Genomic DNA, 14,070 nt, shown 5'->3' with positions numbered 1-14,070 from the left:
TGGTGGGCCAACGTTGGCCCAACGAAAGTAGATCAGTTGGGCCAACGTCAGGAATTGAGGTCGGCCCAACGTTGGCTCACTGGTGGCAAGAAATAGGTTGGCACAACGTTGGCCCAACTTTGGACACTGGCAAGGTTGGCCCAACGTTGGCCCAACAGTGGCAAGAAATAGGTAGGCACAACGTTGGCCCAACTTTGGCCCAACATTGCTAATTGGTGGTAAGGTTGGCCCAACGTTGGGCCACTGTTGGCCCAATGGTGCTTCACTGCATAATGGCAAGCTGCCCACAGATCTATCAGAGATTCCATACAGGGCTGAATGTGATTCAAATACACTAAACAAGACACAAAATATTGGATTTTATCAAATATTTATTGCTAGTGTACAAGTAATGATATTACACAGTTCCCGCTTTTTTTTTCTTTTCTTTTTTTGAATATTTGGAAATATCTAAAACTTATCTTAAATGTAATTGTGTGTGGAATGTATGACATCTTGCTAACAGAGTTCAAAGTAATAAAGGCTGTAGACATGGCAGAATTTATAATAAAATGGTTGCCCTATGGACAATGTCTCCTCACACCAACTTTGAATGCTAAAAATACCACCAATGGTGTTGTAGCACAACTGTACAATATACTGTTTTGAAAATATTTATTCGCATGGTGAGCATGCTAGGTATACATGTTCATTTGGTGAATCACACTTTCTTGACCCCAAAGACTGTATTATATATGTAGCACAGAATGAACCTGTTTAATCATAGAGAGTATTTTTAAAACAGTGTTTCCAAGCAACCTTAAACAGAGGGTAATCTTCATGCAATTGACATTGACATGTGAAGTAGCCCATAAAAGATTTTAATGATTTTATTGCATCTATAAAACTATAACTTTTCATTTTGCATGAGTTTCACACCCAGAATCACATTTGTTGATGCAAAATGCACATCTGTGATGCAATCATTTTGATTTTGTCCAAATGTTTTTGAAGAAAATCTGCAAGAATAACACTTTCAGAAACATCTCCCCAAGTTTCAGTCTCATTGACCAAGTTCTTTTTGAGATATAAGTTTTTGACCAAAAATGAACATTTTTCCACCTAATTTGCATATCACTCATGAAATCATAGTATGCTTAGTATTTCTTTGTCTATACACCCACAGATGCATCCCTGTTAAATTTCAGCCCAATCTGCTGAGTAGTTTTGGAATTATAGCGTTTTGACCAAAAAGACACATTTTTAGCCCTAATTTGCATATTACTGAGGGAATCATCATGTCATGAACAAATCTTAATTTACTCACCCCTAAGAATGTCCCCACCAAATTTCATGCCAATCTGCCTTGTAGTTTTGGAGTTTAAGTTTTTTGACCAAAAATCACATTTTTTGACCCAAAACCCATATCTGTGATACTATCATTTTCATTTGAACAATTTCCCAACTAGATACCAGAAGTAACATGACCACCAAATATCAAAGCCATCGGTCCAGCAGTTTTTGACTTTAAGTTGTTTACACACACACACAGACATACAGACAGACAGACACTTTGCCATCCCTATAGCACTACTGAACCTCAGTTCAGTTGTGCTAAAAATCACTCTTGTTCATCATCACTTGAGTCAAGGTTCAGGTTAAGAGCCTTGAACTTCCTTGCTTGCTCTCTATCTCTTTCTGCAAATAAAGAAGTAAAATTTTAGGCAGTCATGTTTTGTTGATTTTAAATCATAGGTGTTTTCTCAGACTCCAGCATGTGAGTCAAAATTAAGTCATTTACACAAGTAAACTGCCAGATACTGAAAAAAGATAAAATTATTACCAATATTTTTAACTGTTACAGTATATCTTCATGGCTGACAAGGTAAAAATTAAATGTTTCTATGTCAAACACTTCACGAGACCTTCAATTATAGTTTCAATAGTAAAACATGAATTTCCTGAAAGCAGGGACAACATTTTGGAGGCTGGTTTCAACACACTTCCTCTTTCACAGTTACAACTTACAAAGTAACAAGTCAACTGATTGGAAAAATATATATGCACCATAAAGAAATGAGTATTTTGAAGTCAGGCTGACATCTGTGATCTTGATTTAGTTCACTGAGGTCATGAATATTTGATATGACACTATAATTGTACCTTTTTGCTTTTCTGCCCTCTTTTTTCGACCCCCATCCCGGTCGCTGGCATACTTCAGCCAGTTCTTGATGGCTGCCTCACAGTCAGCCTCCTTTACATTAGACTGTTTGGCTGCATCTGGAATGGCAAATGTTGCATGAGATTTCGATTCATTACTGATTTTTTTTTTATTATTTATTTGATCCCTGGCCAGTGCCACTTTTTTGAGACATATCATAATTTGGATGGTATAATTTTTATGAATATCACTCTAAAAGCTTTTGTCAAATTATTTGGCACCATGAGAGAATATAGAAGTCCATCACTTGTGCCTCTTACAATCCTGGGGTTAATTAGGATTATTTATAATGTACTGCATTACTCTGGTATACTCATTTCATTACCTTGGTTAATAAACTAATAAAGTAAAACTGAATATCAATGTGAGCAGCACTGTGAAAAATAAATAATAATACAGAATTCGCCTTGCAGAGACATTATCCCTCTGTTAGGATACATGCAAAATCTTAATTGAGAAATTACCTTTGATAATTGTTGCAATACTCAGTTGTGAAAGGGCATGTTTTTTTAGTTTCCCTTTTCCCAGCCAGTTGTAGATCGTGGATAATGATTGAGAGAACATGGCCACCATTATCCTCTCCACCACATCCTTGGAAGAAACACCTCCCAAGGTACTGAGATGGCGTACCTGGAATATATAATTGAAAGAGTGTACAGGAAACATATAAGTAGCAGAAGACTTTAACCATGTTATCATGTTATCATAACACTGCAGGGTTGCAGAAGACTTTAACCATGTTATCATAACATTGCAGGGTTAAGTTTTATGTTGGAAATACCCCAGTATATAATTTTTTTTCATTTATTTGTTGATTTATATATTTATTTTTATAGCAGTACGGTGATAAAGAGGTCCATTCATTTATTCAAAAAATGCAAGACAATATATATATATATATATATATATATATATATATATATATATATATATATATATATATATATATATATATATATAGTTTTGGTAGTACTGGAACTCTTTCTTGGATGTAACTCGGAGTTTCACGCATGGTGCGATCATCAGACACTCAGAGTGTCTGATGATCGCACCATGCGTGAAACTCCGAGTTACATCCAAGAAAGAGTTCCAGTACTACCAAAACTATTACGCTCTGCCACTGCGGTATAGAGCACTGTCTTAGCAGTTTGATACTCACCGAGTTATATATATATATATATATATATATATATATATATATATATATATATATATATTGTCTTGCATTTTTTGAATAAATGAATGGACCTCTTTATCACCGTACTGCTATAAAAATAAATATATAAATCAACAAAAATTTTATATATATAAATATATATACTTAATTTAGTCCCAGACAAGAGGGGGGGGGGTTTAGGGCTGGGGTAAAAGATAAGCCGACATAAACTATTTTGAATGTGAATGGTTCAACCGACTTTAGGACGTCCTCGGTGTTTGACTTCAGCATAGAAGCACTGAACACGCACACAATCCATTCTGTATCATTCAATTTCTACGTCCCTAAAGTAACCCCTTCCTACCATACCCTACGGTGTTGTCCACTCCAAAGGGCACTTTCATGAACATCGATATTAAGTATGTGTTCTTTTCGACTGTTCTCCCTGGTCGTCTTGATCTATTCTGTATAATTTGTTCATTATTTTCTTCACTTGAGTTTCTAAGTTTATTAAAATGGCCCTGGTTTACAAAGTTCAACCTTCTTGAGCAACAAATGTAGGAATGGTAGAAAGAGAGAGAATATGGCTTGTTTGATGGTTTGAGTGGAGTGAGGGCACTTTGGCTTTGGATCAAAAGCCTTACCACCTTTCGTGTATGAACCCGAACTAACTCCAAGCCGTGATTTGTTTTGGCTTAACAGATTAATCCTTATGTCGGCCCTGGGCCACTTTGGTTTTGAGTGTGAACGAGGTATAAGTAAAAAACAAAAACCCAGAGTACGACTACGTTCACACTCAAATCCAAAAGTGGCCCAGGGCCGACATAAGGATTAGCCTGATAAGCCAAAAAATGTTACGACTCGACTTACATTCATGAAAGGTTTTTGCGTTTGACCCGACCTAACATTCCAAAGTCATAGCACCCTCATTCCAACGTAATGGCGGCCGTCGGACAACCACAAGCAAGGTTGTTCTCTCTCTTTCTTTTATTTTTACGCTTTTTACACTCAAGAAGGTCGAACTCTGTTAAACAGGTCATTTCGCTAGATTCAGAAACTTCAGTGAAGAAAATGACGGACAGATTACATTAAACAGGTCAAGACGAGCGCGATATCAACGACAAAGGAGGAGAACAGTTGAAACAAACACATAACCTTGTGGATGTTCATGAACGTGCCTTCAACCATAACAGTGAATCGCACCCTTTCGAGTTGACAATGCAGCAGGGTCTGGTGGGAAGAGGTTGCTTTAGCAACTTGGAATGACTTTTAAGTTGGGTTTAGGTCAGGTTAACCATGCACACTCAACTTATGTTATGTCGACTTAACTTTAAGTCGGTTTGAGACCGGGCCTAAACCCACCCTTTGTCTGGGACTAAATTAAGTCGGCCCTGGGCTGACATAGTGCGTTCACATTAGAAATGTTTAAGTTGACTTAAAGTTAAGTAGGCCCGACACCGGTTTAACTGCCTAAGTGTGAACGTAGTATACACCTACCACCAAAGCAAGATATCTATAGTTAACTTGATAAACACTGCAAAGCACAGCAGGTATAAAAGGGGAAATATTTACATTACTTGGTATGACAGATAAGCACACATACCACACACACTTTTGCCAGTGCAGATAAAATTCTATGATATCCCACGCCCAAGAACCATGGCTTCCACCAATTATGGGAATTCCAATAATGGTTACATGATAATAATTTAGATGCACATAGTATGTGGCAACAACACAGAAAGCAGTCTTCTTAAAGTTAAGCACAATGATCCTAAGTACAATACCTGGAACCCTTAACCAAGATACATACCTAGTATATCACTTAAAAAACCTTCTGAAAGGAATTCAGGAGTCCTTTAATTATAGTGATAGCCAGTCTGGATCACTAGGGATTTGAAGGCGGCGATCACTCCGAACAAAACAAACGACACAACACGATGAATAGAGGTAAATAAGTACATCTAGCCGCTTTCACCACATCGGATTTTAATCAGATTGATTTCTGCCCTGCTAATACATTCAATAACCTATGCTCTTGCATTAAGAGCATTAAGACAGTAACGCAATATCTAATATTTTTATCTCCATTCTAACTTAAGCTGTAAATCTGTTTCTGAAAATTATCCCTGAAAACTAAATGATCCAAAATGTTCAAATGCATCAACTTACTAGTCGCTTTGATTTTTCTTTATCTTGGAGGGTCTCCTCCACAGCAGTCACATCGGCTTCTGATTCCATCGGAAGACGGAAGTCCTCACTGATGTCAATGTCTACATTGACCTGTTGCTGCTGCCTCACCTTAAGGGACTTTAGCAGCAGAGTATTCTGCTTGACCTGCTGCCTAATCTCACTGAGCACCAGCAGTACTGTTTTCAAAGTTCTACAAGGAAAATATTTTAAGTTACACCACCTTAATCAAAATATATCAGGTTATATCATCTACGGCCATAAAAGATCACTTAGCCTTGTTAAAGGTTATTAAGGATATACATGTAGACTACAACTAATAAGAACTGCAGACTGTTATGGTTCAGTTGAAAATAAAAACATGTTATACCCAATAAACTATATATTATCTTGAAGCTTTGGATCTCCTCTATTCACTTCTGTATTGAATATGTTTAATTTAAAAAGTGAAAGTGGTCAGTGTGAATGGGAGAAAATCAAAGGTGGTCGAATATCTTATCATCTTTTATTTACACAATACAGAGAGCACCTGAAAATGAAACATATACCACTCAATTCATGCTGCCCAGGCCCAAAAAACCGTGTCTCTGATTTTTGTTTACACTCTCCGTTTTTACTGTACATCATTTAAGTCCAGACACCCAATGTAAACAAACTTGTTTTTATCATAGCTTATCAACCAGGTCAGTAAAACAAAATCCCAGACACAGTTTTGGGGGCAGTGGCAGGCCAGATCGAAATTATTTTCACGAGTGATGTGGTTTCTTCACTCGTGAAAATAATTTCGATCTGGCCTGCCTGCCACTTGGAGGCTGTGGGGTTCTGTCATATTCTTTACATTGAAAACTCCAAATAAAAGTCTTGAGGCAGCAGATTTATGAAGGGATGGGCCAGGACAATACACAAAGGATGAAATTAGTCTGGTCTTTCATTATCTTTTCTTAATGTTAAACCTTTTTGCAGCTGCAGACCTTGTTTGTGCCTCAAGAGCTCCCTGTAATGTGGCAGATAGTTTTGCAATAGCAAATTTGTAAAGAGAAATGGTAAGGGGTTGGTTACTGGACCAGTTGAGAATAAAATTTCTCAATATGCTTATGATACTAATTTTCCTATTCAACCTACACTTGGTTCATTTAATGCTTTGATTGATATTCTAGACAAGTTTTCTTCGATCTCAGGGCTAAAGCCTAATTATAAAAAGTGTAAAGTATTGCGTGTTGGTTCATTAAAGTATAGTAATTTCAAAATAAATACAACACATCCCCTAGAATGGACTGATGGGGCAGTAGATGTCTTGGGTGTACATATCCCTGTTGATTTATCACATTTAATCGATGTAAATTTTTACTCTCGGCTTGAAAAGGCGAGGAAAATATTGCAGCCATGGCAGGGCCGGGGTCTAACCCTATACGAGAAAGTGTCTTTCATAAAATCTTTGGTTATTTCACAGTTTACATATTTGTTTGTCTCTTCCATCTCCAACGCTTAATTTTTTTAAAGATTACAACTCCTTGGTTTTTAAATTTCTTTGGGAAGGTAAGCGAGAATGGATAAGGAGAAATAGTATATATAAAGAGTACGAAAATGGCGGTCTTAATCTGACTAACCTTGAAGTTTTTAATAAATCTTTGAAAGCTTCATGGTTCCTTAGAATTATAAAAAATGATAGTTTATTTTGTAGTAAATGGTATAACTCAATTCTTGATGAGATGGGAGACCCCTTTTTAAAGTATGCTAATCTTGACAGCCAAGACTATAATACCCTTAACCGTGTCCACTCAGTTTTTTTAAAGGAAATTATTTTATCATGGCTGCAATATAATCATACATCTGTTAATAACTTTAGAGACATTTGTTGTCAATTGATTTGTAACAATTCTTATATAAGAGTTCACGATAGTCCTATTTTGTGGAAGAATTTTTTGACTAATGGTGTTGTTTTTATCAATGATATTTTAGACACTGATGGGAAGCTGTATTCATATGAGAATTTTTCTAGAATCTATGGCATTATTTGTACTCAAATTGAATATAATCAATTAATATCAGCTATACCCTTACCATGGAAACAATTATTTAAAAGAGACAATGGTGGAAAATTATTGGTATGTACACCTGTTTTTCGTAATAGAAAGTGCCTAACGCTTGAGAAAACAAGTCTTTGTCAAAGACATAGCCACCCTCAAAAACAATTTGCTGTAGTAGCAAGAAGGGATCTTGTTGCTACTATTGGAATGGAAGGTATTGTTTGAACATGAAATAAAGTTACAGATTTAAATGTTAGAGTACTTTGAAATTTAGTTGCATGCAAATTGTAATGCATGAGGAATGATGTATAGAAAACACAAGTATGATATGTGTGTGTGAGTGTTAAAAGAGAGGAGCAAAGATAATTGATAGAATAAGTTTGCTATAACAATATGAGATCTGCATAGCGATATACATGTGTACACGTACACTTGGACAAGTCTGTGGTTTTTTGACGTTGAAGATGAAGGTCAAAGTCAAAATTCAATGTGTCATTAGAAAGGTCATCATTCATAACATGGGTGAAGAAAGATGAATGGGGTCTGGGTCTGTATCTGTTAAGCCTCAAGCTGTGCGCATCTCTCTGTAGTTGGTCTGATCGTAGCTTCATCTCGAAAATATGGGTGCCATTTCGATGTTGTCGCGACCATTGTGAAATAAAGTGACGTGCATATGCAGATTACAGCATCTGACATCTGTACCTGCATGGTTTGGTTGAAATTGCCTTATGCATATGTACTTAGGCAATACTATGGCTATTTGACCTTGGAGATAAGGGTCAAGGTCAAAGGTCAATGTGTCATTAGAAATGTCATCATTGATAAAATGGGTGAAGACATATGAATGGGGTCTGTATCTGTTAGGCTTCAAGTGTTAATAGGCAAAATGTGAATATTTCTGACAAATATGGCTGTCATTTCGCTGTTGTCGCGACCATTGTGAAATGAAGTGACGTGCATATGCGGACTATAGTATCTGACATTTGTACCTGGTTTGGTTGAAATTGCCTTATTCATATTAAAGATATGGCTGCACATGGACGGAAGCACGCACGCACACACACACGGACGGACGGGACCCAACGTAGTAGCCCCCGTCGGACTTTGTCCGAGGGGGGGCTAATTAACAGAGATATATACAAATATTTTTTGTACACACAAACTCCAGATGATATCCCTGTACATATTGTTTGCTATTGGCATGACATATTAGATGAAATTTTTCCTTTGAACAATTTATTTATAATGTTATACAAAATAACAATTTGCACTAAGCTGCGTAGTTTTCAATATCGATTGATAATGAAGATTTTGCCGGTGAATAAGTTGTTATTCTCTTGGGGGCTGACTGGTTCCTCTGTGTGTTCATTTTGCAAAGAAACTGAAGAAGATTATTTTCATTTCTTTTGGGATTGTCGTTATGTTGCTTCATTTTGGAAGTCTCTAAAAGAATGGTTTCACTCGATAACGAAAAAATATTTGCCTATCAATGCCATATATTGTATTCTGGGTGATCCCCAAAAAGATGCTGACATACTTACAAATTTCTTTACTTATTAGGTCGATATTTTATATTTAGGTGTAAATATTCTGATAAGCTACCTCATATTTCTGTTTTTAGGTTATATGTTAAACAAATTTTCAATATCGAAAACAAATAGCTATATCAACTGATAAATTACAAAAACATTTGAAGAAATCGGACAATTTTCATAATATTTTTGAAGTGTAGGGTGATTACTTTTCCTGTGATGTGTATTCTTTTCTTTGTGCTGTACTTTTTGTGTTGTGTACTGAAAATAAATAAAAATTAAAAAAAAAAGAAGAAGAGAAATGATAAATTATTGATGGAGTTTTATTATACTGAGCTAAAAGATACCCACCACCTAAATGCATAAACATCATATTGTTGCAGTATTTATACATAGTAAGTATTAAATGTAACTAATAATTGTAATCTTACTTACCTTTCTGTTGAATCTGTTGGATATTGATCTTGTCCAAAACCATCATTCAGCCTCTCATCCATATCAAGAGTCCTGTCAATTGAAAGTTTTTTAATTGTTTAGTTGTAGGATTTTTTTTTCATAAGACATTTCTGTTCATATACAAGTAATAGTCATTCAACTGTATGCAAAATTGACAGACTGTGTTACACTCTTAGAAAAAATAACCTTGGTCTAAAACCTCTATCAAAGAAATATAATATCCCTATGGGTGTGCGAAATACTAACAATATTATGGACAAATATACAGACATAAGTGGCCAAGCATAAAGATGGTGCACACACATGATACTTGTTTGCTACAATGATGCAGTTTCATTCAAGACTTGCTGACAATATATGTTATTAGCTTTGTTTTCCTTTCCATACCTTGGAGGGAGGGGAGACAGTGACCTGGAAGACCCAGGAGTTGGTGGTGGAGACCTTCCATTGCAGATGTTGCTGGTACTGTTGGTCACCTCTTTGTTCGAGTTTGCTCTTTCTTTTCCAAAACTTGGAGGGAGGGGAGGCATTGACCGGGAACACCCAGGACTTGGTGAAGGAGTCCTTCCATTGCTGTTACTGTTGGCACTGCTGCCTTTCCCCCAGGAAGGTACCGGTGGCCTTGTTTTTTCGCTGCAAATTAAAAAAATCAGTATGAGGTAATGATGCTCTTTGCACATATTAACCCTTACAGTGCTGGATTATGGTGCTGATCCTGGACTACAACTTTTGTTCAAATATTTTTGTTGGAGCAAATCCTTGATAGGATTTGCTCCTACAAAAAAATATTTGAACAAAAGTTGTAGACTGGACCGGATAAAAGTTGCCAAAGTCAATATTTCCATTGAAATTTGAAATAAATGAAAACATGTAAGGCATAAAAATGGTGAGAAATTCAAAATTAGGAATGGATATATACGGGATGTGAACTGTAAGGGTTAAAGTCCTCCATTCAAAATTAGGAATGGATATATACGGGATATGAACTGTAAGGGTTAAAGTCCTCCATTCAAAATTAGGAATGGATATATACGGGATATGAACTGTAAGGGTTAAAGTCCTCCAGATCTGTTTGAAATGCAAAGGAATGTGAAATTTCTTCAACCACACATATCCTTAAATAAACGCAAATTTTCACCCTTGATTTTTTTGTGTTATATCTGCAGCATTTCATGATGTCTGATTTTCTAGCCAGTTCTTAATTTTGCAATACCAACGATGATAATTCAGAGATATTTTTGGTTCTTTTAATTTCTTCCTATTTGAACTGCATTCTCTTTGGAATAATAATAATAATAATAATAATAATAATAATAATAATAATAATAATAATAATAATAATAATAATAATAATAGTAATAATAATAATAATAATGATAACAATAATAACAATAACTTTGTGCATAAAATATTACATATATACATATAAGATACCCTACCAGGCGTGAAAGCTGTCTGTATGGCTTTCTTAATTCAGCTGAACCCCTGTATAAGATATTATATAATTTGGAATAGACTCAAATGTATACATTGTATTGTTACATGTACTATTCAGAAAATGTAAAGAAAAAAATGAGAAGCCCGCATGAGGATATATTGCCCATCACCAGAAAAAAAATATATGCTGAGTTTCTTCTACTCTCAATATATATATATACATATATATATATATATATATATATATATATATATATATATATATATATATATATATATATATATATATATATATATACCTAGTGATAATGCTGTGGCATGATTCGCTAGAATCAGTCACATGATAGGAAATTAGAATGACTATTTCTCTAGGGGAATAGTTCCATCAACTATTACATGGTTACGTGACCACCGCGAGTTCACAGCAGGTCAAACTGGCAGTACACGGAAAGTTCTCCATTTACTGCCATTAGTCGGATCAGTAGTTGTTTACACTTCCAATGCAATGTGTTAATTGGGCAATTAGAACGTGAGTTTGTTCTCGGATTAGCATTCTGCTAATTAATGCAAAGCTTATAAAGTTTGATAAGACATTCATAACAAGTAGGAAATGGGGGGAAAAAACTGAGGGGAAAACAATAATTAAAACTTTATTTGAAATATAGAGAAAATAATAATAGAAATCTGGTAAATCGTCAGAACAAAAATTGATTATTTGTCCTTTTCCCTGTGGGCTGGCCGAGACATTATCATTTTAGATTTGTATCTAAGATCCAATTCATAAAGACAAAGTCGGTTTCTTCACACCGTTTATTCTTAATCGACATAATCTTCAATTCCATGAACAAGATTCCAAAGAAAACAATTATGTATTGTTACATTATTGTTAAATTGGTTTTGTGGTAGTCATGTTCTTGATAACTATAATTGTTGTTGTTGTTGTTGTTGTTGTTGTTGTTGTTGTGGTGGTGGTGGTGGTGGTGGTGGTGGTGGTGGTGGTGGTGGTGATGCTATTTTTGTTGTTATTCTTATTATATCTTCACTACTAGTCACGTGCATATTACTTTTTCGTTGCTTTTGCAAAGAATGCAAAATCGTAGTCAATTTCTGTCGACGTGTCAACACTATTATTCATAAATTGTATGTCAATATTAGTAAATCCAGCATCGACCATCGCTGACTTAAAGAAGTCCTTGTCAGCAGCAAATCCATCATACTTCTTACCATCAACGATATAATACCGTAGGGGCAGAGCTAGTTGTACCAGCGTCCCGCCATTTTTCAGTAGACATCCAACATTGCGTAGAGCCTGTATCCATTGTTCTTTCGTTCTGCACGTGGATTTGAGACAGTAAGCTGATGTGACACAGTCGAATGGAGGCAGGGTCTGTGGAGCGACGGGGTTCGTTTGGTGAACATCGCAGTACAGGACGTCTTTGATGGTTGTTCGTAGTCTCTTCTCTCGTTCCTCAACTTTGCTGTAAAAGCAAATTTTGATTTGTTATTTGCTGTTATTTGTTATCGTTATTTTTATTTGTTGGTTTGTGTTGGCATATACATTTGTTTAAACTAATCCACCCACACATACATACATACATACATACATACATACATACATACATACATGGATTGTTATGTGTTTAAAAATATATATCAAGGACAGACCGACAGACACAGACACAAACAGACAGATTGACAAGCAGACAGACAGAGACAGATTGACAAGCAGACAGACAGAGACAGATTCTATCTATCTATCTAATAAATTTATATAGCGCCAAATATCCAAAGAAAACAATGTTCAGTGGCGCTTAGAGTTATAAAGGAGATGAAAAGGCTCTCTGAAATATGTGGGTTTTCAAGCGCCTTTTGAAAATGTTAACATTGGGAGAGGTTTTAATGTCCAGGGGTAGAGAGTTCCAAAGTTCAGGAGCTGCTGAAGAGAAGGAGCGGCGACCATAGGAAACCAGATTCCATTTGGGTGTATGCAGAAGGCATTTATCCGATGAACGAAGAGTGCGTAATGAAGAACGAGGTGTAATTAAGTTCTTGAGATATTGTGGAGATATTCCATTTAGGGCTTTATAAGTGAAGAGCAGAAGTTTGAAAACAATACGATGAGATACTGGAAGCCAATGAAGTTGTTTTAGAATAGGGGTTATGTGTTCGAATTTCCTGGTGCGCGTAATAATCCTAGCTGCCGTATTTTGGGCACGTTGTAAGCGCTGTAAGTGAACGTCAGGCAGACCATATAGTAAGGAATTACAATAGTCTAGCTTCGATGATATGACAGCATGGACGAGGGTGGCACAAGAATCCTGAGAGAGGTATTTCCTGATGTGTCCAATTTTACGAAGGAGGAAGTGAATGGTGCGGCAGGTGGTAATTATGTGTTGTTGAAATGTATAATTGTCATCAAATATGACACCAATGTTTCTCGCAGATGAAGTTACTTGCTTTTTGCTTCCTGTATCGTCTTATTCGATCCAATCACCAAATGCAGTTCATTGGTTGCAAATCCAATATAAGTAATCAAATATAAAAAAGTGCATGATATGGTTGAATGGTTGTGATAGTCACCGTGAAATTCATGATTTGGGTTTTTTTCACTGGTATACATTTGCTTTTTGCTTCCTGTATCGTCTTCTTTGATCCAATCACCAAATGCATTGTGGGATAGAGGAGGATTAGAGGTATCTGAAACAGGTCAAAGTTTTACTCTAGTCCCAGGGGTTCTCAATTGGAAAGCTTAATACTGTGTGATGTCTTACCCCTACCCCATAATCATGTGTTAAGCATAGGGTAAATGCTTCAAATACAAATAATTAAATAAATTCCTAAAAAAAACTGTAGAGTACTTGAAAATAAAAGAACAAGATATCTAAGTATAACATTATGTGCTCTATTGGAATATCACCTTCAATTGAATTATATCCATCTAATTAAAAAATAAATACATTGTATAGGTGAGCATTAATAGGTTCCCATAGACAGCAATGTATATGTAATTTTTCCAATTTTAATCCCCAGAAAACATATTTCCTAAAAACATTTGAACATTAAACTTTTAGA

At 35.7% G+C, this 14,070-nt stretch overlaps 1 protein-coding gene across 1 annotated transcript; it reads right to left on the bottom strand.

The window, feature by feature from the left end:
• Positions 1 to 718: 718 nt before the first annotated feature.
• LOC144450372 (uncharacterized) lies at positions 719 to 13,780 on the bottom strand. The gene is made up of 8 exons (XM_078140975.1): positions 13,776 to 13,780; positions 12,063 to 12,476; positions 9,949 to 10,194; positions 9,541 to 9,612; positions 5,529 to 5,739; positions 2,665 to 2,830; positions 2,143 to 2,259; positions 719 to 1,677 (listed from the first exon to the last, which is right to left on the bottom strand). Exons 1-8 carry the CDS (start codon positions 13,778 to 13,780, stop codon positions 1,601 to 1,603), a joined length of 1,308 nt encoding a protein of 435 aa, XP_077997101.1. The 3' UTR covers positions 719 to 1,600.
• Between the last annotated feature and the right edge of the window lie 290 nt (positions 13,781 to 14,070).

This window comes from Glandiceps talaboti, chromosome 19, assembly GCF_964340395.1.
Source record: "Glandiceps talaboti chromosome 19, keGlaTala1.1, whole genome shotgun sequence".
Classification (NCBI taxonomy): Eukaryota; Metazoa; Hemichordata; class Enteropneusta; family Spengelidae; genus Glandiceps; species Glandiceps talaboti.
The sequence above is the reverse complement of the archived record's forward strand: the minus strand, read 5'-3'. Positions and strand labels throughout refer to the sequence as shown.

Bases quoted from the DNA above. Each gene is read 5' to 3' on its own strand.
- LOC144450372 (XM_078140975.1), bottom strand. The intron at 9,613-9,948 runs GTATGGAAAGGA...TTCAATTGACAG, and splicing joins CTGTCTCCCCTCCCTCCAAG to GACTCTTGATATGGATGAGA. The intron at 5,740-9,540 runs GTAAGTAAGATT...TTTTCCTTGTAG, and splicing joins CCAACAGATTCAACAGAAAG to AACTTTGAAAACAGTACTGC.